The following is a 27,004-nucleotide window of genomic DNA, read 5'->3' as shown; positions in this document are numbered from 1 at the left end:
AAGCACAGCAGTGCGACACAAACAACACAGAGTTAAACACGGGATAAACAAACGTACAGTCAATAACACAATAGAAAAATCTATATACAGTGTGTGCAAATGTAGTAAGATTAGGGAGTTAAGGCAATAAAAGGGCCATAGTGGTGAAATAATTGCAATTTACTATTAACACTGGATGTGCAGAAGATGAATGTGCAAGTAGAGATACTGGGGTGCAAAGGAGCAACAAAAAAATAAAACAACAATATGGGGATGAGGTAGTTGGGTGAGCTATTTACAGATGGGCTGTGTACAGGTGCAATGATTGGTAAGCTGCTCTGACAGTTGATGCGTAAAGTTAGTGAGGGAGATATAAGACTCCAGCTTCAGTGATTTTTTTTTTTTTTGCAATTCGTTCCAGTCATTGGCAGCAGAGAACCGGAAGGAAAGGCGACCAAAGGTGGAGTTGGCTTTGGGGATGACCAGTGAAATATACCTGCTGGAGCGTAGGGTCTTACAGGAGGCATATATAGGAATAAAAAGGGCCTAAAATGGCCACTTTCATCAAGATATGTGAAAAAAAAACGATTGTTTGTGATACAGATGTAAAAGGCATGTTAAATATTTTACCTCCCAAATAAGTTCCTAAGTGAGAATTGCCTGAACAATCAGAGATACCCGTGGACTTGCCCATTTGACAGTTTGATCTTCATCTTTAGCCTAACTGAAGCATCTTTCCTTTGCACCTCCAGCACAAGTCTGTCCTCGCCTCTAGCGGCACATTACGAATGACGTCCTAGTTCTCTTTACTAGTAGTGCTTGACCGGGGGCTTCCATTGACAATGACTCTCTCCCCCACCAGTCGTGCCCATCCTTTTTCCTCCAACAGTGTGCAGGTCTGAGCTGGCCCTGTCATGGCGGGCCACTCTGGAGCCCTGGCCTGCTATCAGAGGAGAGATGAAGTGCTTTGTGCTCCAGCCTGCAGCAGGATTAGGTCTCTGTGTGTAACCTGAGCCTGTACAGAGAGGTTGTCATCTGAAGAAGAAAGATCATCTTTGTCAAGCTGCTGCTGCAGGAGACTTCCATTCTGAACATGTCCCCTAACCAAATTCAAAAGGCACTTTGCAGTCGCACATGTGGATAGACTGTTTGTTTCCCCCTGATTTTTAATAGATTGTTATTCATTCAGATGAGTTGTTTGAGAGATGCATGTATTCTCATCATATTCTGTTAACTCCATAGTTTATCTGTTCTGTTTGATACTGTCTTTTAAAGAAATAGAGGTTGTTTGGTGTTTTTACCTGGGGAATCCCAACTTTACGTGACACTCCTGACCTGTGCCCATCAGAAGCTGAGTATTCCAAGCAGAAGTGCCACATTGATTTAAAGGTTAGGCTTATTTATCTTACTAAGGAACTTTTTTTTGTTGCTGTACGACACACTGGCTTGTTGACACGTGCACACTCATTCATATTCCTACAGTATACGCCAGGAAACAGGGCGGACTGCTGCTCCTTGATTTACTGCCGTCTAAATCTCTGTGTTGCTGAAGGTTCCTCAGTCAGTCCGTGCGTTAATACTGTGGTGGGGAAATATCTCGGTAGTATTTGTCTAGCGGAGCACTTTAATGGGGCTGTTGAATAGGATATACTGCATTCCCATTGCAGCTGTGTCAGTGGTAATGTACTGCAGCAGCAGTCCCGTGACCGACAGTACAGGCCTCATGGTAAACATTCATAAAACACGGGGCGTATGCCTTAACGTTGTCTTTCCCACACATTTGCTTTCTTTCTGAGATGCCTCTTGCACAGTCTATCGTTTTATGTATACTGAACGAAAAATATAAACGCAACATGCAACAGTTTCAAAGATTTTACTGAGTTACCGTTCATATAAGGAAATCAGTCATTTGAAATAAATTCATTAGGTCCTAATCTATGGATTTCACATGACTGGGAATACAGATATGCCATCTGTTGGTCACAGATACTTAAAAAAAAAGAAATGTAGGGGCGCGGATCAGAAAAACAGTCAATAACTGGTGGGAACACCATTTGCCTCGTGCAGTACAACGTAACTCCTTCACATAGAGTTGATCAGGCTGTTGATTGTGGCCTGTGGAATGTTGTCCCACTCCTCTTCAATGGCTGTGTGAAGTTGCTGGATAATGGCGGGTACTGCAACACGTTGTCGTACACGTCGATCCAGAGCATCCCAAACATGCTGAATGGGTGACATGTCTGAGTATGCAGGCCTTGGAAGAACTGGGATATTTGTGTACAGATCCTTGCGACATGGGGCCGTGCATTATCATGCTGAAGCATGAGGTGATGGCGGTGGATGAATGGCATGACGATGGGCCTTAGGATCTCATCACGGTATCTCTTTGCATTAAATTTGCCATCAATTAAAATGCAATTGTGTTCGTTGTCCATAGCTTATGCCTGCCCACATCAGAACGTTGACATCAGCAAACCGCTCGCCCACCCGACGCCATACACGTGATCTGCGGTTGCGAGGCTGGTTGGACTATTGTCAAATTCTCTAACATGACGTTGGAGGCGGCTTATGGTACATACATGAACATTAAATTCTCTGGCAACAGCTCGGGTGGACATTCCTGTCAGTAAGCCAATTGCACGCTCTCAACTTGAGACATCTGTGGCATTGTGTAGTGACAAAACTGCACATTTTACAGTGGCTGTTTATTGTCCCCAGCACAAGGTGCACCTGTGTAATGATCATGCTGTTTTATCAGCTTCTTCATATGCCATATCTGACAGGTGGATGGATTATCTTGGCAAGGGGAAAATGCTCACTGACAGGGATGTAAACAAATTTGTGCACAAAATTTGAGAGAAATAAGCTTTTTGTGCTCATGGAAAATGTCTAGGATCTTTTATTTTAGCTATTTTTGCCCAGTGTAATATAGCTTTGCTTTTAGTGGCACTTCAACGAGCATTTGAAACATTTGGTTGCACCCGTCAGTAGAGGTAAGGAAAGGGTTAACCCCTCCGCACGTTCGGAATAGTTTTTCTAGGTGTGTCCTAATCTGAGGAAAATCATGGAGTGGTGTGACACAGAGCTATGTTCAAACTGAACCACAGGGCTGACACACAGCACACCCGGCCATCTGTGTCTGCTGGAATTCAGGTTCACCTTGACACCAATGCTATGACCACAGCTTGGAGAATTATAGTAGAGCGGTAACACTCCCAAGTGCCAGGCGTGTTATTATCCTGTTGTAGATACAGTGTAGTACAGAGGTATTATGTACACTGTAGTTAAGCACTTCATTCACTGTCCAAAGGAGCTGGGGTAACTGTTGTTCTGCACTGCACATCGTGGTTTCAGCCCGGGTGGAGTAGACGTTGGGCGATAAGTTAATCATCAGAGAAAAGTAAATGGCAGCAGGATCCAGGATGTGCACCTGCTGCTCTCACACTCTGCCCCACCCCCACCACGCTGTCACAGGAAGTACCATGCACTGACTCGGTCAAGTAAACACAGACATTGTCCCTTCCCTCACACACAGGGTGTGGTGGATAAGACTTTTGATAGGGCATTGTAAATAAGAATATGTTAGTCTTTGCTGGCTAACTTTTACGTGGACTGTGAACTGCACTCAACATTGATTGGTTGCAGAGCATTTTATGTCTGGAGTGCTTTTTCCTTACTGGCTTAACGATAGTCTCAGCTTTCTATACTGTTAGACACTGTTCTTTCAGGAGTGTACTGTTCGCTGTATGTATAGGGAAGGCATCAGCCATCTCTGTCATGCTGTAGCAGCGTCATTCGTGCTGACTGTGTAAGGGACAAACGTCTGCCGGTGGTGATGGTATGTTCCCCTCTGTCCCCCTGCTTCTCTCCGTTTGCTTCAACCCACAAGCCCTGAAAATGAATTCCTCGTACCAGAGGCTGTGTGATTACTCATGTATGTTGTAAAATCTGAAACGGATCCTTTGTTCACAGCAGTGGGCTGTGCCACTCCTCTCCTTCCCACTTTATTTCCTGTGTGTGAATCCTGGAAAGTGAGTGAGGGTAGATATAGTCCGGGCCCACCACTGTGGCCAGGGGAACGCTAAGAGGGGCTACTCCATACAGCATGATAGAGGCCTCTAGTGGGCAAAAGGGCATATTAGCATGGGCAGTGCCATTGAGGGTTTCCACAATTTTTATGGAGTCAACTGGGTGGGACTTCCAACTTCATTGCCTGATCCCTCCTGGTGACCCTGTTGGAGTCAAGTCCAACCAGGTCATCAGCAGGGATAAGCCGATCTTGAAGAGGAAAGCCTCAATGGCGCTGCCCATGCTGTCACAGATGCTATAATGGCACAGACACAAAGTTGAGTCCTCTTTCACGATGGGCTACTCCCTTCCGTCCCATCCAAAGTGTTATGCTTTCCATTTCCTATCTCTCTTTGGTGGCAACAGGAATGCGTCTGACACACTCCACCTCTCATCCAGCCAGCAGAGAAAGGGAAAGGGGGATACCCAGTCAGTTGTACAACTGAATGCATTCAACTGAAATTTGTCTTACGCATTTAAGCCAAACCAGCATAGCCTGAGAAGAGAGTGAGGCCCGGCCAGGATCTGGGCTCTCTCCAGCCACCTGGGCTAGCACTGGGCTGGAGACTGGAGGGATGGGCCTGAATACCAATACAGCTGCCTCAATGCTGCCTTTTAAGCTCTTTGGCACAGGGAGAGACTGGCTGGTCTGGGGCTGATTGTGATTGCCTCATACTGTGTTTCATTATGTGATTACAAATAAGTACATCAATAACTTGTGTTTTCAGCGCTACAGAAGATGAAGTGGTATCAGATACTTCTTAGCCGCACGGCAGGACACACGGGGTTAATCTGAATCTGCGGACCATGTGTAAACAAACCTGCTCAACTTGTCTCTACTCCAAGCTCCTTTGATTTTATGTGACCGACCGGCTCCATTCAGTCTTATGTTAATTTCTTCTTTTTTCTACATTGGATAAAAGTAGGTGATAACTGTACAGCAATAAGAAAAGAAAATGTAGATAAAGTGCACAAGTGCTCATTCATCAATTCACTCGATAGTGGGACAAACAAATACAATCATAAGAAAAACACTACAGTTGAGGAACAGTGGGAAAGTAATTCTGATTTGAAAATTGATGAATTTGTACCCTCACTTTTGAGAAAATTCCCTTTGAATGTTTTGGTACCTACTGGAGAGCTTTTCTTTCTCTTCAACCATTCAGCATCGTTTACACCATGTTAAGCTTTAGCCCCAACCATCTCTTTAAGGATTCACATGTGAGGCTACTGTAGGTACTAAACAACCAAAGATTTCAAGACTAAAGGCTGGTTTATACTACTGGTGTGTTCGTCAATTTAATCTAGATTGCCAGAGTGTGCTCTGGGCGTTCATAAACTTAGAGCGTTGTCAGATTTGCCGTTCGTAAATTCAGAGCGTTCAGCTCTCGGAGCGTTCAGAGTGCACACTGGACGCTCTGGCCGAGGAGTAGGGTTGATCTGAGCGTTCTGACCTCAGCAGTCAAGCACCCAAGCTAACTGGCTAACGTTGGCTAGCTTGCTAGCTACTTCCAGACACAAATGAGAGAACAGCTCTCTGACCATTTTACTGGCCCTAGCAGAGCTGGTTAGGCTGTTTTTAATGTTATCCAGAGCGTTGGTGACTGCAACTGTGCTGCTGGCAACAATTGAATGACGCTTTTTTTGCCAACATTTACTGACACCGGCCGTATTCAACGGCTGTTGAGTGTTCGTAAATTGGTCAGTTATTCTGCGCTCTGGTACATTCAGACGAAAGTGCTCTGAAATCAGAGTAGATAGACAGCGCTGGTAAATTTGCTCTGGCTATCAACAGTTGTCGCAGTGACATCATAAACATTCTGTTGAAATAGTTACTTGCATAATGTATTTTGTTTAGACATGTAGCTAGCTAGCTAAACAATGAACCATAATCCAAACTCATAATGTTACTACCCTGCATGAATCTGCAGGTAGCTAACCAACCAGGTTCAATATTAGTTAGCTAACGTTAGGCTATAACTAACAATACAAATGGCTCTGAGATAAGAATAATATTACTACACAGATCATTCATGTAACGTTAGCTAGCTAGCTAACAGTACACTAACTTTAAATGAAAACAACTTTCTGACAAAATTAGAAGCGTGAGATATCAGAAAATGTAGCTAGCTAGACTCTCTTACCCGTATATATGGATGGACACTTCTCCTTCTCCCTCATGGTTGCCCCTTAGCTTGAAGATGTAATCCATAGACAAGTGTGTGTTCTCTTTTCGACCCTGTCTGCATATTTGCAATCAATCTCCTTAGCTATCATACTCTAATTCAATCTCCTTAGCTATCATACTCTAATATCATACTCTAATTCAAAACCAGAATTTCAAAACTCGGTCCTCCCGAAAGTGGAGAACAGCACTTATGCAGTTCTACGACGTGATATATTTCAAAAAATCTGCGTTAAAAATGATTACCTACACATACTGACCAGCTCATGTTATAGACAGACCTGTGTCAGATGGTAGACCAATCCAAACTCTCAGCATTATCTCAGCCAATCATGGCTAGCGCGAAGGCTGCTGTCTTTTTAGCTAGTCATTTTAACCATTTTATTCTTATTTACAGATGGTGTACAAATTTGTTATTAAGGCACATGAAAGTTCACATGTTCCAGAAGGCATTTTGATTTTTAAAAGAAATGGTGCTCCTGTGAAGTAGTGATGTGCGACATACACCTAGTTTCCTGAAACAAGTCACATATCTGATTCCAAACTGGAATTACGCTGCATTCTATCTTTCTCGGACTCCACATCACCAAACACAGGGTTAGGGTATGGCCTCTTTGTCCCAATTAAACAGCCAGTCAGTATCTTTCTTTTCCAGAGTGATTCATTCATTGTTTATTTCTTCCAAGGTAGAGTTCTAAAGTAGGCCTACTTGACATAGTTTTTGTTATCCAACCAATGTATATGCTTATCTGGTCCTATGTTTTTGTAGAGCACGCTAGCAGGAAATATTGGACCTATTCTGTGCTGGGTTTATTCAGGACTGAATAACTTGGTGGCATGCTTTCTTTCCTAATTACTGTATGATCCGCACCAGACCCCTTTCCCGTTCCCACAGCATGTTTTCATTTGTAGAGCTGCTTACGTAATGTGCTCCTCCCGATCCAGTGCTCTGTGCTCGCTTTGGTGCCCTGGTGCGGTGCTGCATTCTCTGGTTAGTTTCCCTCTCAGCTGCTGACTCATTTCCCACAGTGGTATTTTTTTGGGGGGAAGGGATAACGGGAGAGGGGAAAGTTTTTTTGTGTGTGTGTGTGTGTGTGTGTGTGTGTGTGTGTGTGTGTGTGTGTGTGTGTGTGTGTGTGTGTGTGTGTGTGTGTGTGTGGGGGGGGGGGGGGGGGACAGCAGCCCTCTGTGGTGGTTGAAGGTGGATGATCAAGCCAGGCGTGCTGAGAGACGGGCTTTCACAAGACGCGGAGAAAGAGAAAATATGAAGCAGATGGCACTAGGGTTCACCAAGCCACTTCACAGCTTCTGCCACCCCATTAAAGATGTAGAGGCACAACAACAATAAAAACTAATGCTACATTAATTGCCAAGCTTTCAGCCAAGTAGTCAAAGGAAATGCAGTGTGCTTGACCAATGGATTTTGAATCTGCTAGTCCTGGTCGGTGTAGGCTAAGTGATGTTCCACTGAAAGTTGGGCTTCCAGAATTGGAACCAATGGTGACCCTTACCTGCCCAACCACCTGGCCTGCACACAGAGATAAAGGTAAATGGGGGTTTCACATGGTAACAGGAGATCGGTGATAACAACAGCAAGCTGTGTTTTTTTTCGGGGCTAATAAAGAGATTTGATTTCTGAGTCTTTTTCTTGTGTCTACCACACAAGACAGTGCTTGAGTGATTAGGTTTCAGCCGCAGAGAAAGGAACGTTGTTCCGAATAGCTGGAAGTATTCCATGGCAACAGGAAAGTCGGACAGAAAAAGTGCAAGGGAAGAAGCCAAGCAAAACCACTGCAGTGCTGCAGAGTCCAACTGAAGCCTGGGATTCATCAGTGTGTTCCACAGTTACATTTTCTCCACCTAATTACTGTAAACCCCCAAAACCAAGCCTTATTCATCCTTAATGACATTTCTGTCTGCTTTCGTTTTATTGATTTGTTTGGATTTTAACTGTTAATTAAATCCAAAACTGATCTGCCTGGTTGTTCATGTAAATAATTACTTTTGTAGAGCACACTGTTCTCAACCTTTTTTAAAATGTGTGTGTGTGTGTGTGTGCGTGTCAGATAAACCAAGGACTGATGTGCTTTGACTGAACTGTTTTCCTTTGAAATACTAGAGAACATTTGTACGCCCTGTATTATTTGGCAAATCCACTCTAATCTGAATACTCCATGAGATGGCCTTGCCTTTGAGGAGGAGAGGATGCAGAGGATAGTGTTCAGCTAAAACTAAATTATACCCACAGACACGGTCAAAAGCGAGATCTACCTCTAATAAAATGACGAGGAGAATAGAGCTGGGCTTATAGGAGGGGGATGAGGCTTCATAAATAGCATTCTTCCCTTCACCACAAAATTGCAGTAGTGTGTACAAACCCTTTGGTTTCCAATCTGTTTACACTAGGAATGTTCATGTGAGAAACCCATAGTAGTCTACACAGAGACAGTGGGTGTAGGAGACGACCGACCGTCTGGCCTGCCTGGTTCCTCAAGTCCAGACACGCTCCTGGGATCCAGACCTCAGGCTGTGGAAATGCTTACTGGATTACATCGTGCAGCCTTCTCACTACGACTCCAGCCAAGCTTCCGAACGAACCCAGTTCTAATCCTATATAGCCTTGCTCAGTCCCACTCTGCCAGCCTCGGCAGACGGCAACCTCCTGTTTCTCTCTGAGGATGGCTTGCTTTAATCTCCTGGACCATACGTCCGCACCACTCACGACATCTGGGGGAGCACTCGGAGATCACAACGGCCATGAACCGCCATGGAGAGAGAGGATAAGTCTCTCCCAGTTAGACGTCTAACTTCCCAAACCATGGACTGTCAGTTGATGCCAGGCTTTACATCTATCCTCTGAGAATAACTAAGCCAGTTTTTGTTTGTCTCTGGTATTCTCTACTCGATTTAAAGTTCTCTGACTTGGACAGTGGGGCCCCTCTTTTCTGAGCCCTTCATTGAGTTGTAATAACATAGTGAGGGCATTGGGTAGGGTCCAGACACTGTGGATGCATGAGGTAACAACTACTCTGTCCATGTATGGAGAGCACTGTTTCAGTGAGGTCACACTTGAAGCTGACCCCATGCCTTAGAAATGAGGGAGAACAGAATCCACACTCGACTGAGTTCATTCCTTTGGCTTTGACAGTTGTAGACTCGTCAGCATTCCTTTTCTTTTAAACCCAAACAAATCTGCAGTTTCCCAGAGTTCTTGACACAGGATGTCCGAAAAAAAATCAAAGCTGAAGAGCGAAGACTGCTGTATGTGGGCTGATTTATTCTTGACTGTCCCTCCATCCCTGTGATCAGTAGAGCTTACTGTGTTACTGGTGATGTCCCAGAGCAGACCTGTGCTCATCTGTAAAAAGCAGCTTTGAATTCCCATCTGGCTGCACTGCTTGCTCTGGCTCTGTCTCTCTGGCTGGATATCACATTGTGACTGAGGAAGAGACAACATGCCATAAAGGCCTTGGAGCCCACAGCCCAGGCTGCTTTAGATAGGTCGGATACATACACTACATGACCAAAAGTATGTGGACACCTGCTCATCGAACATCTCATTACAAAATCATGGGCATTAATATGGAGGCTGCGATAACAGCCGCCATTCTTCTGGGAAGGCTTTTCACTAGATGTATTAGTGAGGTCATTAGTGAGGTCACGCACTGATTTTGTCCGATTAGGCCTGGCTCGCAGTCGGCATTCCAATTCATCCCAAAGGTGTTTGATGGGGTTGAGGTCAGGGCTCTGTGCAGGCCAGTCAAGTTCTTCCACACCGATCTCACAAACCATTTCTGTACGGACCTCGCTTTGTGCACGGGGGCATTGTCATGCTGAAACAGGAAAGGACCTTCCCCAAACTGTTGCCACAATGTTGGAAGTACAGAATCGTCTGAAAGATACCATTAAATATTCCTTCACTGGAACTAAGGGGCCTAGCCCGAACCATGAAAAGCAGCCCCAGATCCTCCTCCACCAAACCTTACAGTTGGCACTATGCATTCTGCCAGGTAGGGGTTTCCTGACATCCGCCAAACCCAGATTCCCAAAATACTTAAATTTTAATATACAATACTACAGTACATACTATATACTGTAATTCTGGAGTAAACTGTAGTATACTGTAGAATACTATACTACACACTCTAGTATCCATCGATCATGTGTAGTACTTACTATAGAATGTTGTAGTATACTGTAGAATACTATAGCATATACTACAGTACTATCCAACAAAAAAAAACACTAGCAAATACTACAGGAAGGTCTGCAAAACATGACACTTTTTTAACTATAGTAAATACTAGAGTGTTTAATTTGCATATACCCTCCCCATATCCCTCCCCATATCCCATTTGTGCCATCCATAAGTAAGAAACCTACATGCCAAGTATAGACCATATTTTGTTCAGTACAGGTTATAGAGCAGAATCTCTGAACTATCTGTTCAGACCCCAGTCCTACCTACCTACCAACCAACCTACAGTTTATGGAAACTTTGCTATTTTAGTGTTTCTCCAGGAGGTTTCACTTCTATGTCAAAGATAATGCAACAAAAACACTATAGTAAATACTACAGAAATTTCTGCAGAAACACTGCAGTATACTACAATCTGCAAAAACACTACACTAATTACTATAGTGTGTATATATACTACATTTTTCTTTTACTACACTATTTATACTATAGTTAACTGTAAATAAAACAGTAAAGTCTGCAAAAACTCTACAGTAAATACTTTAGTATTTATACCATAGTATGCTATGTTTGATTTAATCATAGAAATGGCCAACCTGCAATGAAACCTGGCAGAGAGCAGAAGATTGGGGACTGAATACAGGCTTTCTGTCCGCTGTTCATGTTATCTCTTCATTTTAGCACTGAGGATTACCACCTGTTGCCACAGAGCATTGCTCTTTGCCACATCTATTCCTCTTTTCCTCCCAGCTGTGGCCTACTTTCTCGCGGGGCGTTCTTTGCCTGCCATACTGTGTGTGCAACTAGGGTCCTAACAACAAATCAGCCACATCGTCAGTGAACTGAGACTGAACCAGCCTGCTATGTTATGTCTGCTCAAATCATAGGTTCTTTAAACCTTCATGAAATCCCTGGAACAGTGCGTCTTTGTGCATACGGGCATTTGTATGCCTCAGCGCGTCTGTTTGCTGTAAACTGGTGAGACACTGAGCTACCTCACTGTCTGAAAAATAAGAGACAGAGGCTTCTTTCACTGGCAATACAAAGGGTGAACAACTGTTGATGGTACTGGGATCACTTTATTTTTATTGATAACTAATGAAGAAGGGTTAGTTTGAGACCTCAAGGCCTAGTCTGCTTCGTATTTATTGAAACTCATAACCACAGTAGAGACTGATAAATAGAATAGTTTTAAGCAGAACAGGCCTATTTTAGAGAATAACACTCGTTTTATGAGTACAGACAGACAGAAAATGTGTCTGGCCCTTATTACAGAGAATCTTTCATGAAGTAAATAAAAAATAATTGAAAACCAAATGTTTTTGGCTTAGTTATAATGAAACACCAATTCTGGTCTTCATTTTAAGTTTGTTCCAAAGTCATATATTTTGGTCTTTTAGTAGTAAATCTAGTCTATTTTGCCCCTAGAGGTTCAATTCTACCATTGAAATCGTGATGTAGAGGCACCTACATCATCTCAAGGGAGGGGTTCGATATGAAATACACTCTTCTGGATGTGCTGGGTGGTACCACCTCAAGGGAGGGGTTCGATATGAAATACACTCTCTTCTAGATGTGCTGGGTGGTACCACCTCAAGGCTTACTATAAAAGCTGGTGACAGCATGACTTATTTGGTAATGGTCTTGGTAAGTGAAGTGTGCCAATATATTTAGCATGACGCTTTCTTGACTAGACAACTGACGTTACACAAAATTCAAAAGGCAGTAAGGCACATTGCCGCGTATGACCAAATTTAAATGTATTTGCTTACCGTTTCTTACAGTGCATTTGAGAAAGTATTCAGACCTTTTCCCTTTTTCCACATTTTGTTACGTTACAGCCTTATTCTAAAATTAACTCAATTTAACTTAGCCCATAATGACAAAGCGAAAATGTATTAAAAATAAAATACAGAAAAAATAAAATACAGAAATACCTTATTTACGTAAATATTCAGACCCTTTGCTATGAGTATCGTCACTGAGCTCCGGTGCATCCTGTTTCCATTGATCATCCTTGATATGTTTTTATAACTTGGAGTCTACCTGTGGTAAATACAGTTGATTGGACATAATTTGGTAAGGCACACACCTTTCTATATAACGTCCCACAGTTGACAGTGCATGTCAGAGCAAAAACAAAACAATGAGGTTGAAGGAATTGGCCTCCATCATTCTTAAATGGAAGAAGTTTGGAACCACCAAGATTCTTCCTAGAGCTGGCCGCCGGGCCAAACTGAGCAATCTGGGGAGAAGGGCCTTGGTCAGGGAGGTGACCGAGAACCCGATGGTCACTCTGACAGAGCTCCAGAGTTCCTCTGTGGAGATGGGAGAACCTTCCAGAAGGACAACCATCTCTGCAGCACTCCACCAATCAGGACTTTATGGTAGAGTGGCCAGATGGAACCCACTCCTCAGTAAAATGACAGCCCGCTTGGAGTTTGCCAAAAGTCACCTAAAAACTTTCATACCACGAGAAACAATATTCTCTGGTCTGATGAAACCAAGATTGAACTCTTTGGCCTGAATGCCAAGTGTCACATCTGGATGAAACCTGGCTCCATCCCTACGGTGCATCATGGTGGTGGCAGCATCATGCTGTGGGAATGTTTTTCATCGGCAGGAACTGGGAGACTAGTCCGGATTGAGGCAAAGATGAACCGAGCAAAGTACAGAGATCCTTGATGAAAACCGTCTCCAGAGCGCTCAGGACCTCCGACTGGGGCGAAGGTTCACCTTCCAACAGGACAACGACCCTAAGCACACAGCCAAGACAACACAGGAGTGGGACAAGTCTCTGAATGTCCTTGAGTGGCCTAGCCAGAGCCCGGGCTTGAACCCGATCGAACATCTCTAGAGAGACCTGAAAATAGCTGTGCAGCGACGCTCCCCATCCAACCTGACAGAGCTTGAGAGAGCAGAGATGAATGGGAGAAACTCCCCAAATACAGGTGTGCCAAGCTTGTAGTGTCATACCCAAGAAGACTCAAGGCTGTAATCGCTGCCAAAGGTGCTTCAACAAAGTACTGAGTAAAGGGTCTGAATACTTATGTAAATGTAATATTTCAGTTCATATATATTTTTTTTTTGCAAAGTAGTTCAGTGGTTGTAAATTCTAATCCCACATGGGGCAGATGTTTTTTTAAATAATTGTTTTTATCCTTTATATACCATATTCATTCCGTGCCCACACACTTCTAATTCTGAAAGTTAAAGCATACCTGTGAGAGGGGTCACACCTGGTAGTAGTTGTAGGTTTTTATACAGTACCCAAGACCATTTTGTGTGTGTATTTGACCACTGGAAAAAGAGCTACTGGGTAAATACTGCAATGAGGGTTGGATCGAATTGAGCCACTAATCTTAATATTCAAAGTGATGATTGCACTTTTCTTCCCAACACAATACTGCAATAAATATGAGTCCATTGGAGGATTCAAACTTACACCGCAAGTGGCAATAGATGTCAGGAACTCGGCGCTTTACCACTGTGAGCTAACTAGCTGTCCAGAGCCGTATTTGTTCGTGATGCTCATAATTCTATTATCAGAGTGAGAAAGTGTTGGGATCAGGTACAACTATGTTTACCCACCGCCAAAATGAATATTTAAGAGCAATTCTCACCTGAATGCATTTCTTTTTTTTTTTTTTTAAGGGGTCGGGCAAAGGTTGAAATTGGGGTTGAGAGTTAACCTTTTAAGTCCATTGCTTGTTGTTGGAGTGTGGGGACGCTGTGGTGAGCCTTGTTGTAAGCCCTCTTGTGCTTGTTTCCACACTGCAGGTGTTCAGCACCTACTCTAACGAGGAATACGACCGGCGCAACGATGAGGTGGACCCCGTGGCCGCGTCGGCTGAGTACGAGCTGGAGAAGAGGGTGGAGAAGATGGACGTATTCCCCGTGGAAATTGAAAAGGGTCCGTGTTCTCGTCTGTATTTCATCTTTCCTTTATTAATCCAATTGTCTCTGAGTACCATCTGAGATTTTCTTTTTACAAGGCCGCCCTGGCAAAGAGCAGCATTATCATCACAAGGGTCCCATCCATCCATTCTAACTCCACATCCTTGTTTGTCCCACAGGAGATAACGGCCTGGGCATCAGTATCATAGGGATGGGAGTGGGAGCTGACCAGGGCCTGGAGAAACTGGGAATCTTTGTGAAGACCATAACAGAGCGGGGAGCGGCTGAACGGGATGGCAGGTGATGCCCCACCCCCTGGGGGAGCGCGTTGCGCTCTACAGTGCTTAACAGAAGCATTCCCATTTGAACCATGTTTTAACCTTGGCAGTTAAAATGTGTTGTACAGTAGACACCTGGAACTGTCTCTGGGTGCATTATAGAGCCATCACCATGATCCACAGCACTGTCGGGATGTGAAAGGGTACAAATGCTTCATTTCCCCATGGTCTTCAGACACCATTTCTAAGCAACTGGCTGTATTTATAACCCTGTAAGGCAGCGAAGGAAAATAGCTCCTTCCGCTTCCCAGGGAATCTGGCCTTGTGTTGCGATGCCAGCTGGAAGAATTTGTTCACCGAAAAAAAGGAAAAGAGTTACTACAACATGGTTACAGTGCATCCCTTGTCGATTACACGCCCCCTTTCCAACATACGATTACATGTTGTCCTTCCACACTAGGATCCAGGTGAATGACCAGATAGTGGAGGTGGATGGGATCAGTCTGGTGGGAGTGACTCAGCTGTTTGCTGCTACAGTCCTGAAGAACACGAAAGGAACGGTCAGGTGAGCTCAGTCCAGCTTCAGTAGTCCTTTTGGAATAAGTCGTTATGATCCTAGGTGTGACTAACCTCGGCCCCTGTGTTCTGAGATTATACGTGTGGCCGTCCGGTAGCCTACCAGTGAATGACCCCATAGCTATCGTTTTAAAGTTGTTCGGGTATGAATGGAGGAGAATAAATATCCTTGAGAAATGTTGAAAGAGTAAATGGGTTTGTTTTTATTATTTTATACTGAGTGTGCCTCAAGCCTACACAAAGAGAGCAGCCCACATAGGACGCAGGTAAATGATTGACCGTAGGCAAACGAAACGAAAAGTTCAATAAACAGGTTTAATCCGTTTTGCCTTACATTTACAATGACTCTTATCAGCATGAGTCAGCTATTATGATTGTAACTAAACTGGTATGCCAAGGCTTAGAGCAAAGGGAATGTCATCGACCAGCCAGGCGTCTGCTGGTTCTACCCCTCTTCACGCTGACCCACCACGCTCTCACACAAACAGCTTTCTGATTGGCCGGGAGAAGCCGGGGACACAGAGCGAGGTGGCGCGTCTGATCAGCGAGACTCTGGAGCAGGAGAAGAGCCAGCAGGAGCAGCAGCACCGGGACGACCCCTACGAACAGTCCACCGAGGAGGTGAGTCACCTGGGCGGCCTCACCCAACCCTGGCCCCTGGCCCTGTGGTTAGCCCAGTCCAGTCACACTCCAGCCGGGAAGGTAGCAGTGAATAAGCATGGTGTGTTGTCACCCTGGGGGGGGGGGGATGGTCTGGCTGCTGGAGCCTGCTGGAATTGTGCAATGTTTGCTTTTCAAAAGCACAAGCAACCACAAGCCTTTATTTACAGAGGAACTGAGTACAGAAAGGTAGGGCTCCTGGAAAAGCAAGACAAAGCTTAAGCCTATTGGATCTCTTAAAAGGTCATATATATATACATGTCCCGTTGTGGAACATACTTCATACGCATGCATCTACTTCAATACTGGGCTACTCGTGTACAAGGAGCTGTGCGGTTGGTGGTGGGTGACAAAATGGGAAGATATTTGATTATTTCTGTGTAGGAATGCAAGTCAATGAGTTGTGTGGGGATTTATGCAGTGTTTTTCCCTGTGTTGCCTCATGTCTGGGGTTGGTTGTGTGATGGAACATGTTGACGCAGAGATGAGTTTCCTTCTGACACGGGGCTCCCGCTCTGCTCTCTGCGGGCCGTCACGGTAACACCGCGATATGATGTAGTGATTACCCATACCTCCCCGCTGGGTGCCGAGCCGCAGGGCGCCACGTGGGCGTGGCTAGGTGACTGGCCGTGTGATGTCATCGTGTGGTTGTGGTTGGTTATGTTTCAGGAGGAGCACTACGAGGAGGAAGACGGAGAGGAGGAAGATATGCTAGGGTCTAGTTTCTCCGGCGGAAGGACGGCGGAGGTGTTTGACCTGCCGGAGACAGAGGCCATGTTCATGCCCTTCAACATGGACTCCACGCAGATGGGCTTAAAATTCCAGGAGGTAATTCACCTGATTTAGTATTATCACAGGTTTATATTATGGTGGATGTGTAATTGTTTGTGTGAAATGTGCTTGTTTCTGTTACTTAAATGGTTTCTTTCTTCACCCTAGCTCCAGCTGAAACACAGCTTAGGAACAGCGGCAATAAACCAACTGAAGGAAAAGGTATGTACATCTGAAGAGCAAGCTACTCTTTCATAAACATGAGTATCTGTCGCCCGGCCGCTGACCAACTTGTCGTCTGTCTGTCTCGTCTGACTGACCGTAATGATTTGAATATGTTGATTGTACTTGTTGATGCGAAGCCCTTAGATTTAGGTACTAAAAATACATACAATACCTCTACAGTTAAGGTCGTCCGAGGAGGACAAAGCATCCAGGGAGACGAGAGTGGCTGAGTTGGAGCAGAAGATTGAGAGCAGCAATGAGAAAATGTTGAATCTGGAAGGGTACTGGCTAGAGGCCCAGGCTCTGTGTAAAACTGTCAACGAGCACCTGTCTGAGACCCAGAGCCAGTACGAGGCCCTGGACAAGAAATACAACAAGGCCAAGAAACTTCTCAAAGATTACCAGCAGAAGTGAGTTGAGTTCACTTAGGGTGAAGTTATTTAGAAGTGCATTATTGCATTCGAAGTCTTGACTTGTGTTGACCTGTGCTTCCCTCACTCTGATCAAGCTGAAGGCATTCTTCCACTTCCTCTATGCTGAGTCATGTTGTATAGAAAGTACAGTCCAGTGCATTTGGAAAGTATTCAGATCCCTTGACTTTTTCCACATTTTATTACGTTACAGCCTTATTCTAAAATGGATTAAATCATTTTTCCCCCCTCATCAATCTACACACAATACCCCGTAATGACAAAGAAAAAACAGGTTTGTATACGTTTTTGCAAAAAAAATAAGATATCACATGTACAGAAGTATTCAGACCCTTTAATCAGTACTTTGTTGAAGCACCTTTGGCAGTGATTACAGCCTCGAGTCTTCTTGGGTATGACACTACAAGCTTGGCACACCTGTATTTGGGGAGTTTCTCCCATTCATCACTGCAAATCCTCTCAAGCTCTGTCAGGTTGGATGGGGAGCGTTGCTGCGCAGCTATTTTCAGGTCTCTCCAGAGATGTTCGATTGGGTTCAAATCCAGGCTCTGGCAGGGCCACTCAAGGACATTCAGAGACTTGTCCCCAAGCCACTCCTGCATTGTCTTGGCTGTGTGCTTATGGTTGTTGTCCTGTTGGAAGTTGAACCTTCACCCCAATCTGAGGTCCTGAGCGCTCAGGTTTGCATCAAGGGTCTCTCTGTACTTTTCTCCGTTCATCTTTCCCTTGATTCTGACTTGTCTCTTAGTCCCTGCTGCCACCACCGTGCTTCACCGTAGGGTAGGTTTCACCCAGGTTTCCTCCAGACGTGACACTTTGCATTCAGGCCAAAGAGTTCAATCTTGGTTTCATCAGACCAGAGAATATTGTTTCTCAAGGTCTGAGAATCCTTTAGGTGCCTTTTGTAAACTCCAAGAGGGTTGTCCTTCTGGAAGGTTCTCCAATCTCCACAGAGGAATTCTGGAGCTCTGTCAGAGTGACCATCGGGTTCTTGGTCCCTGACCAAGGCCCTTCTCCCCCGATTGCTCAGTTTGGCTGGGCGGCCAGCTCTAGGAAGAGTCTTGGTGGTTCCAAACTTCTTCCATTTAAGAATGATGGAGGCCATTGTGTTCTTGGGGACCTTGACCTGAGCTCAATTTCAAGTCTCATAGCAAAGGGTCTGAATACTAATGTAAATAAGGTATTTGTTTTTATTTTTATTACATTTGCAAACATTTCTTAAAACCTGTTTTCACTTTGTCATTATGGGGTATTGTGTGTAGATTGATGAGGAAAACATTAATTTAATTAATTTTAGAACAAGGCTGTAAAGTAGCAAAATGTAGAAAAAGGGAAGGGGTCTGAATACTTGCCGAATGCACTGTATGTCCACACGTCAGTGGAATGATTTTGAAGTCTAATGGTCTGATTCCTTTCCAGGGAGATTGACTTTGTGAAGAAGGAGGAGGAGCTGAAGAAAGTTCTAGATGAGAAGGATCGATGGTACAAGGAGCAGCTTGAAAGCCTGCAGGACAGGGTGAGAGGAACATATTATTTCTTTTTAATTTCACCTTTATTTAACCAGGTAGGCCAGTTGAGAAAAAGTTCTCATTTACAAATTATGAGAAAGAGACTGGAATATTAGAACAGACCTAGTGGAGAAGGAGAGATGGTTTAGACCTAGTGGAGAAGGAGAGATGGTTTAGACCTAGTGGAGAAGGAGAGAGAGGGTTCAGACCTAGTGGAGAAGGAGAGAGAGGGTTCAGACCTAGTGGAGAAGGAGAGAGGGTTCAGACCTAGTGGAGGAGAGAGGGCAGACCGGGAGGGGGGGGTTCAGACCTAGTGGAGAAGGAGAGAGGGTTCAGACCTAGTGGAGAAGGAGAGAGGGCGCTGTGGGGGGGGGGCAGACCTAGTGGAGAAGGAGAGAGGATTCAGACCTAGTGGAGAAGGAGAGAGGGTTCAGACCTAGTGGAGAAGGAGAGAGAGAGAGAGGGTTCAGACCTAGTGGAGAAGGAGAGTAAGAGAGGGTTCAGACCTAGTGGAGAAGGAGAGTAAGAGAGGGTTCAGACCTAGTGGAGAAGGAGAGTAAGAGAGGGTTCAGACCTAGTGGAGAAGGAGAGTAAGAGAGGGTTCAGACCTAGTGGAGAAGGAGAGAGGGTTCAGACCTAGTGGAGAAGGAGAGAGGGTTCAGACCTAGTGGAGAAGGAGAGAGGGTTCAGACCTAGTGGAGAAGGAGAGAGGGTTCAGACCTAGTGGAAAAGGAGAGAGAGAGTGAGGGTTCAGACCTAGTGGAGAAGGAGAGAGAGAGAGAGGGTTCAGACCTAGTGGAGAAGGAGAGAGAGAGAGAGGGTTCAGACGTAGTGAAGAAGGAGAGAGAGGGTTCAGACCCAGTGGAGAAGGAGAGAGAGGGTTCAGACCCAGTGGAGAAGGAGAGAGGGTTCAGACCCAGTGGAGAAGGAGAGAGAGGGTTCAGACCTAGTGGAGAAGGAGAGAGGGTTCAGACCTAGTGGAGAAGGACAGAGGGTTCAGACCTAGTGGAGAAGGAGAGAGAGAGAGAGAGAGGGTTCAGACCTAGTGGAGAAGGAGAGATGGTTCAGACCTAGTGGCGAAGGAGAGAGGGTTCAGACCTAGTGGAGAAGGAGAGAGGGTTCAGACCTAGTGGAGAAGGACAGAGGGTTCAGACCTAGTGGAGAAGGAGAGAGAGAGAGAGAGAGAGGGTTCAGACCTAGTGGAGAAGGAGAGATGGTTCAGACCTAGTGGCGAAGGAGAGAGGGTTCAGACCTAGTGGAGAAGGAGAGAGGGTTCAGACCTAGTGGAGAAGGAGAGAGGGTTCAGACCTAGTGGAGAAGGACAGAGGGTTCAGACCTAGTGGAGAAGGACAGAGGGTTCAGACCTAGTGGAGAAGGACAGAGGGTTCAGACCTAGTGGAGAAGGACAGAGGGTTCAGACCTAGTGGAGAAGGACAGAGGGTTCAGACCTAGTGGAGAAGGACAGAGGGTTCAGACCTAGTGGAGAAGGAGAGAGGGTTCAGACCTAGTGGAGAAGGAGAGAGGGTTCAGACCTAGTGGAGAAGGAGAGAGAGGGTTCGGACCTAGTGGAGAAGGAGAGAGGGTTCAGACCTAGTGGAGAAGGAGAGAGAGAGAGGGTTCAGACCTAGTGGAGAAGGAGAGAGAGAGAGGGTTCGGACCTAGTGGAGAAGGAGAGAGAGAGAGGGTTCGGACCTAGTGGAGAAGGAGAGAGAGAGAGGGTTCAGACCTAGTGGAGAAGGAGAGAGAGAGAGGGTTCAGACCTAGTGGAGAAGGGGAGAGAGAGAGAGAGAGAGAGAGAGAGAGAGGGAGAGAGGGTTCAGACCTAGTGGAGAAGGGGAGAGAGAGAGGGTTCAGACCTAGTGGAGAAGGAGAGAGAGAGAGGGTTCAGACCTAGTGGAGAAGGAGAGAGAGAGGGTTCAGACCTAGTGGAGAAGGAGAGAGTTCAGACCTAGTGGAGAAGGAGAGAGAGAGAGAGAGAGAGAGAGAGGGTTCAGACCTAGTGGAGAATGGGAGAGAGAGAGAGAGAGAGAGAGGGTTCAGACCTAGTGGAGAAGGAGAGAGGGTTCAGACCTAGTGGAGAAGGAGAGAGGGTTCAGACCTAGTGGAGAAGGAGAGAGGGTTCAGACCTAGTGGAGAAGGAGAGAGGGTTCAGACCTAGTGGAGAAGGAGAGAGAGGGTTCAGACCTAGTGGAGAAGGAGAGAGGGTTCAGACCTAGTGGAGAAGGAGAGAGAGAGGGTTCAGACCTAGTGGAGAAGGAGAGATGGTTCAGACCTAGTGGAGAAGGAGAGAGGGTTCAGACCTAGTGGAGAAGGAGAGAGGGTTCAGACCTAGTGGAGAAGGAGAGAGAGAGAGGGTTCAGACCTAGTGGAGAAGGAGAGAGAGAGGGTTCAGACCTAGTGGAGAAGGAGAGAGGGTTCAGACCTAGTGGAGAAGGACAGAGGGTTCAGACCTAGTGGAGAAGGAGAGAGAGAGAGAGAGAGGGTTCAGACCTAGTGGAGAAGGAGAGATGGTTCAGACCTAGTGGCGAAGGAGAGAGGGTTCAGACCTAGTGGAGAAGGAGAGAGGGTTCAGACCTAGTGGAGAAGGACAGAGGGTTCAGACCTAGTGGAGAAGGAGAGAGAGAGAGAGAGAGAGGGTTCAGACCTAGTGGAGAAGGAGAGATGGTTCAGACCTAGTGGCGAAGGAGAGAGGGTTCAGACCTAGTGGAGAAGGAGAGAGGGTTCAGACCTAGTGGAGAAGGAGAGAGGGTTCAGACCTAGTGGAGAAGGACAGAGGGTTCAGACCTAGTGGAGAAGGACAGAGGGTTCAGACCTAGTGGAGAAGGACAGAGGGTTCAGACCTAGTGGAGAAGGACAGAGGGTTCAGACCTAGTGGAGAAGGACAGAGGGTTCAGACCTAGTGGAGAAGGACAGAGGGTTCAGACCTAGTGGAGAAGGAGAGAGGGTTCAGACCTAGTGGAGAAGGAGAGAGGGTTCAGACCTAGTGGAGAAGGAGAGAGAGGGTTCGGACCTAGTGGAGAAGGAGAGAGGGTTCAGACCTAGTGGAGAAGGAGAGAGAGAGAGGGTTCAGACCTAGTGGAGAAGGAGAGAGAGAGAGGGTTCGGACCTAGTGGAGAAGGAGAGAGAGAGAGGGTTCGGACCTAGTGGAGAAGGAGAGAGAGAGAGGGTTCAGACCTAGTGGAGAAGGAGAGAGAGAGAGGGTTCAGACCTAGTGGAGAAGGGGAGAGAGAGAGAGAGAGAGAGAGAGAGAGAGGGAGAGAGGGTTCAGACCTAGTGGAGAAGGGGAGAGAGAGAGGGTTCAGACCTAGTGGAGAAGGAGAGAGAGAGAGGGTTCAGACCTAGTGGAGAAGGAGAGAGAGAGGGTTCAGACCTAGTGGAGAAGGAGAGAGTTCAGACCTAGTGGAGAAGGAGAGAGAGAGAGAGAGAGAGAGAGAGGGTTCAGACCTAGTGGAGAATGGGAGAGAGAGAGAGAGAGAGAGGGTTCAGACCTAGTGGAGAAGGAGAGAGGGTTCAGACCTAGTGGAGAAGGAGAGAGGGTTCAGACCTAGTGGAGAAGGAGAGAGGGTTCAGACCTAGTGGAGAAGGAGAGAGGGTTCAGACCTAGTGGAGAAGGAGAGAGAGGGTTCAGACCTAGTGGAGAAGGAGAGAGGGTTCAGACCTAGTGGAGAAGGAGAGAGAGAGGGTTCAGACCTAGTGGAGAAGGAGAGATGGTTCAGACCTAGTGGAGAAGGAGAGAGGGTTCAGACCTAGTGGAGAAGGAGAGAGGGTTCAGACCTAGTGGAGAAGGAGAGAGAGAGAGGGTTCAGACCTAGTGGAGAAGGAGAGAGAGAGGGTTCAGACCTAGTGGAGAAGGAGAGAGGGTTCAGACCTAGTGGAGAAGGAGAGAGAGTTGACGGTCCGTTCTGTGGTTCTCTCCTCAGATAGCGGTGTTGGAGGGCAGCGGTCCGTCTGCTGACCGCGTGGAGACCCAGTCAGGTCAGGACTTTGCAGAGGAAAGGAGATGGAGCAGCCAGGGGAGTGAAGGCCCCGTCACCAACACACAGTCTGTGGACTCTCTACTGTTAGGTAAGTACGAGGCTAGGAGTCACCCTCCATTTACCACTAAAGGAGGGCGAGAGTGTGGATATGTCTCAAATGCCACCTTTTTTACTATACACTGAGTGCACAAAACATTAGGAACATGACAGGATGACCAGGTGAAATTCAGGTGAAAGCTGTGATCCCTTATTGATGTCACCAACTTGACACAACTATGAGAGGTATTGGAGTCATCATGAGCCGGCATCCCTGTGGAACGCCTTCAACACCTTCTCGAGTCCATGCACCAAAGAATTGAGGCAGTTCTGAGGGCAAAAGACTCAATATTAGAGTTGTTCCTAATGTTTTGTCCACTCAGTGAACCAGTGGGCCCTGACCAGAAGTAGCTCACTAAATAGGGAATAGGGTGCAATTTGTGAAGCAGCCACAGTCTCTGAAAATCAGTGTCTGGGAATAGTGTACCCCGTGTAGCAGTGATGGAGCAAAAAAGTGACAGTCACTTATCGCAGTATTATTTTAGGATAGTGAGCCAACATGTTTTCACCACTTTTATTTCCCAGACTGATCAAAACTCGTTTTCTCATACTGTCGTCTCTCTGCACCAGACTCATAGTCAGCAATATGGTTGGAACATCAAATCGCAGTATTGAATCGTATCTGCAGTAACGTGATATCGTATCATGAGGTCCCTGACAATTCCCAGGCCTGCCGTCTATTGTACCAAGCTGTGTTTTTGTCCCTCCTCCACAGATACAGACTGGAGCGAGCTGGTCCCTGAGACTGACCGCTTGGACACCAGTGCACACAAGGCCAAGGGCTTACTGGCCCCAAGGAGGAATCGTCCGTCTCGCAACAAACTGAAGGAGAACCTTGACGCGTCCCCTTGCCAGTCGCAGGTCAGCTCAGAATGTACTCTCATTCATTTTGGAGATAATATCAGGGTGAATAGTGCTAGGTAATTCATAGATACATCCTTCCTCATCTCCTTCTATTGACTGCATGTTCAATACCAATGTTCACGTGTCAGTCCCATCACTGGGACACGGTTTGTCTCTTTTGTCATCACTGCTGACTGTGTTTTTCCCTCCAGGAGTACAAGGAAGAGGGGGAGGATGCAGAGGAGGACTATGCCAGGAGGAGAAGGTCCATCCAGGAGAGCCTGTCCCTGCCAGTGCCCATCTGTTACCCTGGGAACGGCCAGAAGGACGAGATCACCGAGGCTGGGGAGAGATCCAGGAGCAAGCTGGAGCTCTCCAGCAGGTCCTCCCTGCCCCCGTCCCAGAGAAACAGCGCCGAGGGTGGGAGCAGTCCTTCTCTGACGCCGCCTAAAGATACCTCTTCGCTCTCGCCACACTCCCCTTCAGGGCTCCTGCGCAGTGTCAAGAAAAGGGAGTCCAAGGGGAAGGGCAAGGAGCTCAAAGGTACTGTCCCACATCCAGAGATCAGTCTGCTAACCACAGCGTTCTCCTCACACAGTACATTTACAAAACAAAATGTTGCTACTATCACCACGGTCACCATATTGATGTCACTTACTGGCTCTCTGCTTGCAGCAGTTGATATAATTATGTTCTTTTGAAAATGTGACTCTGTTACAGATGAGACAAATGAGAGTTCTTCAGCAGGAAAACCCAAAAAGACAATTTTTGGGTAAGTGCCTGAGAGAATGATTTTGTTTTCAATGTGACAGTCCTGTCAGTCCTGTGTTACCTAAAGCTTTTGAAAACCAACAGTGGCCTTCGGAAGTCTGGTGGCAAAGGGAAGAAAAATGACAAGGAGGCGATGCGAGCATCTCTGGACAGCAGGTATGTCATGTCACTATGCCTACTGTGTCACCACATCCTGGCTATGTCATCACCGTACACTCACAGCTCTGCTATCTGAGGACCTTAATGCTATTGAAGAGACAACATTTCATTTGGAGACATATTTTTCTTCATTTTCTTAATGCCCAGGGGTTCTGCCGAGCTCCTGGAGGAATCTGGAGGGAACCTGTCCCCCTCTGAGTCCATGACCTCTATACCCACCTGTATGCCCTTCTCCTGGTTCGGGGACAGAGACCGAGACAGGGACAAGGAGCCTTCGTCCTCCAGCAGCAGCCTACCATACGCAGCCACTGAGACCAGCAGCGAGCAGAGCCAGGACCGCAAAAACAAGGTAAGCACGCGCACACAGCTGACCCCATCAAAAGACGTAAAGAAAAAGCACTCATAATCTAGACACAGATGTTTAGTCATTTCAGAATCACCGGTAACAAACAGAAGCAGAAGATGTTTGCATTAAGGAGAGATTGTATTAAGCAATTTTAATTAGTATGCCGAATCCAGCCGGGACTCAAAATGACATTTCATTAGCTACTACTAAAGCCATGGATTTAAAGAGTTGGGCCAGTATGATGCATTTTACATGACACTACAACATTCTATGGCAGCCATGTTAGCTCCCCATTAACGTCACATGGGGGATGATTAAACAATGCTATGCAACTGAGTATTCAAAAAGTTGGCCTAACTCTCTAAATAAATGGCTCTGGCTGCTACAAAGTGAAATGAAATGCCTTCCCTGTGTCACTGAACTGACCCCTCTCCGTCATTTCTGGACCAATTCATGGTATGTTTGCCAGTAATAAGTCAGTGATTCATTGGTCAGTAGTCCACAGTTCAAGGTTTCTGCTCTGCATGGAAATGAATAGAGAATCCAGTCAAGAGATGAGCAGCAGCAGCCAGCCGGCCGGACGGCTGGTGTCGTGTTTCCCAGCGAGGGATGATGACATTGCAGTTCAAACGTAGCCTCGTTATTAATCAGAGAGAGAGGAGGAGGAGGATTCACTGGCATTTCAATGGCTTAGCAACCACAGAATTATCCCCATTTTTTAAAATGCATCTACTCAAACAGGCCTGACTAATTCACAACCAGGTTGCCTGGGGTGTAGATGGAGGCCAACAGCACCAGGGCTATGGGGAGATAGTGGACAGTGTGTGGGCAGTGTTGGCCACAAACAGGGTCTCCCCCTGGTTCTGCTGGCTGGGATTCTACTTTGTGTCCCATGGTCCTGTGCAAGCTAGAGCAGTGTGATCCACAGTGTAAAGTCGGGAGAACGACTTGACAAGCTCTCTCACTAACCGTCCTTCTTTCAAAACAGACAAATCTCTCCTGGTCCTCTTTATTCAGTCGCTCGTTAGATTTGGTACAGTATGATTTCCTTTTTATCCCCCCCCCCCAAATCTTAGAGGAGCTGGTAGACTAGAACTAACCCTTCATCTAGTGTTGTGGTTGTTCATGTCGCATCTAGATCATACTAATTATACCCCCAGATTTGATTTGTGTCGTCGTAGTGGAATTGGGTTTGTGGTAGTGTGTCGGGCATTCTGAATCTAACACTTCACATTCATATCACCCATGATTTGATGATTAGTATTAAGTGTCGTAGTAGAAGTAGTTTGTTTGTTTGTTTCGTGACCTTCACGTTATCCTATCCTAGGAATCAATCGATCCTTCACAAGCTTGCAAGCACACCACTTTTTCTTCAGAGAAATGTACTTTTGTAGTTCTCAACCTTTAGTTCCATGTTTACGGTACTACTGTGGATCCCCTTCTTCCCTAGAGCTTTACTCCCCAGAGTAAAGAACTGTTGTTTACCCACCCATGTGTTTGTCTAGTTAATGCGTTCCTCCTTGTTTCCACTTGTTCCAGAGTTTGTCAGTCATAGATGATTCAATCCCTGGCAGCCCCAGTTCAGACATCGCAGGCTTAGTTGCAGAGCCCAATCTGCCTGGGCGCTCGCATACTTTAGTCTTCTCGTCCAGTGAGGTGAGTGCTCTCTCTCTCTCTCTTTGTTCCACGTCCACAAAAGCCCGTGCGGGATGGTGCTGCTCAGATGTCTCTGAGACGGGACAGTCTCAAAGCATGCTTTTTGCCCCCTTGTGGCTGCGATGATGGAATTGTGAATGGCCGCCGGAGAAGGAAGTTGCATGTGTGGTGTTAAAACACGTTTCTGTCTTCAGCTTTGCGTCCTTGATGTGCACTATCTGAACTAGCAGAAGAGGCTCCTTAGACCCTAGAACGACCTGTGCTGCTCCTGTGTCTGTTTAGCGGAAAGCAACATTCCTTTGTATATGGTGTTGGATTGTGTGTATGCTTGTGTTTTGTGGCTGTATGGCTTATCTTGTTGGTGTTTCAGTTGATAAGTG

At 46.2% G+C, this 27,004-nt stretch overlaps 1 protein-coding gene across 6 annotated transcripts in view; it reads left to right on the top strand.

The window, feature by feature from the left end:
* Positions 1-27,004, top strand: part of LOC106581761 (neurabin-1) — a 37,184-nt gene that overhangs the window by 7,791 nt on the left and 2,389 nt on the right. Inside the window, exons 3-18 of one of the 6 annotated variants that reach the window (XM_014164043.3) lie at positions 14,211-14,343; positions 14,507-14,627; positions 15,066-15,170; positions 15,670-15,802; positions 16,511-16,669; positions 16,781-16,834; positions 17,018-17,247; positions 18,688-18,784; positions 22,697-22,841; positions 23,565-23,710; positions 23,905-24,235; positions 24,413-24,464; positions 24,548-24,619; positions 24,872-24,971; positions 25,957-26,001; positions 26,508-26,624. In XM_014164043.3, the coding sequence (XP_014019518.3) occupies positions 14,211-14,343; positions 14,507-14,627; positions 15,066-15,170; positions 15,670-15,802; positions 16,511-16,669; positions 16,781-16,834; positions 17,018-17,247; positions 18,688-18,784; positions 22,697-22,841; positions 23,565-23,710; positions 23,905-24,235; positions 24,413-24,464; positions 24,548-24,619; positions 24,872-24,971; positions 25,957-26,001; positions 26,508-26,624 (2,040 nt within the window). Of the gene's footprint in view, positions 1-14,210; positions 14,344-14,506; positions 14,628-15,065; positions 15,171-15,669; positions 15,803-16,510; positions 16,670-16,780; positions 16,835-17,017; positions 17,248-18,687; positions 18,785-22,696; positions 22,842-23,564; positions 23,711-23,904; positions 24,236-24,412; positions 24,465-24,547; positions 24,620-24,769; positions 24,972-25,956; positions 26,002-26,507; positions 26,625-27,004 lie in introns of all 6 variants that reach the window. The other 5 variants (XM_014164041.3, XM_045704480.2, XM_014164042.3 and 2 more) reach the window with 5 other exon arrangements.

This window comes from Salmo salar, chromosome 21 (assembly GCF_965601325.2).
Source record: "Salmo salar chromosome 21, fSalSal1, whole genome shotgun sequence".
In the NCBI taxonomy this organism is placed as follows: Eukaryota; Metazoa; Chordata; class Actinopteri; order Salmoniformes; family Salmonidae; genus Salmo; species Salmo salar.
This window is presented reverse-complemented; position numbering and strand designations above follow the sequence as displayed.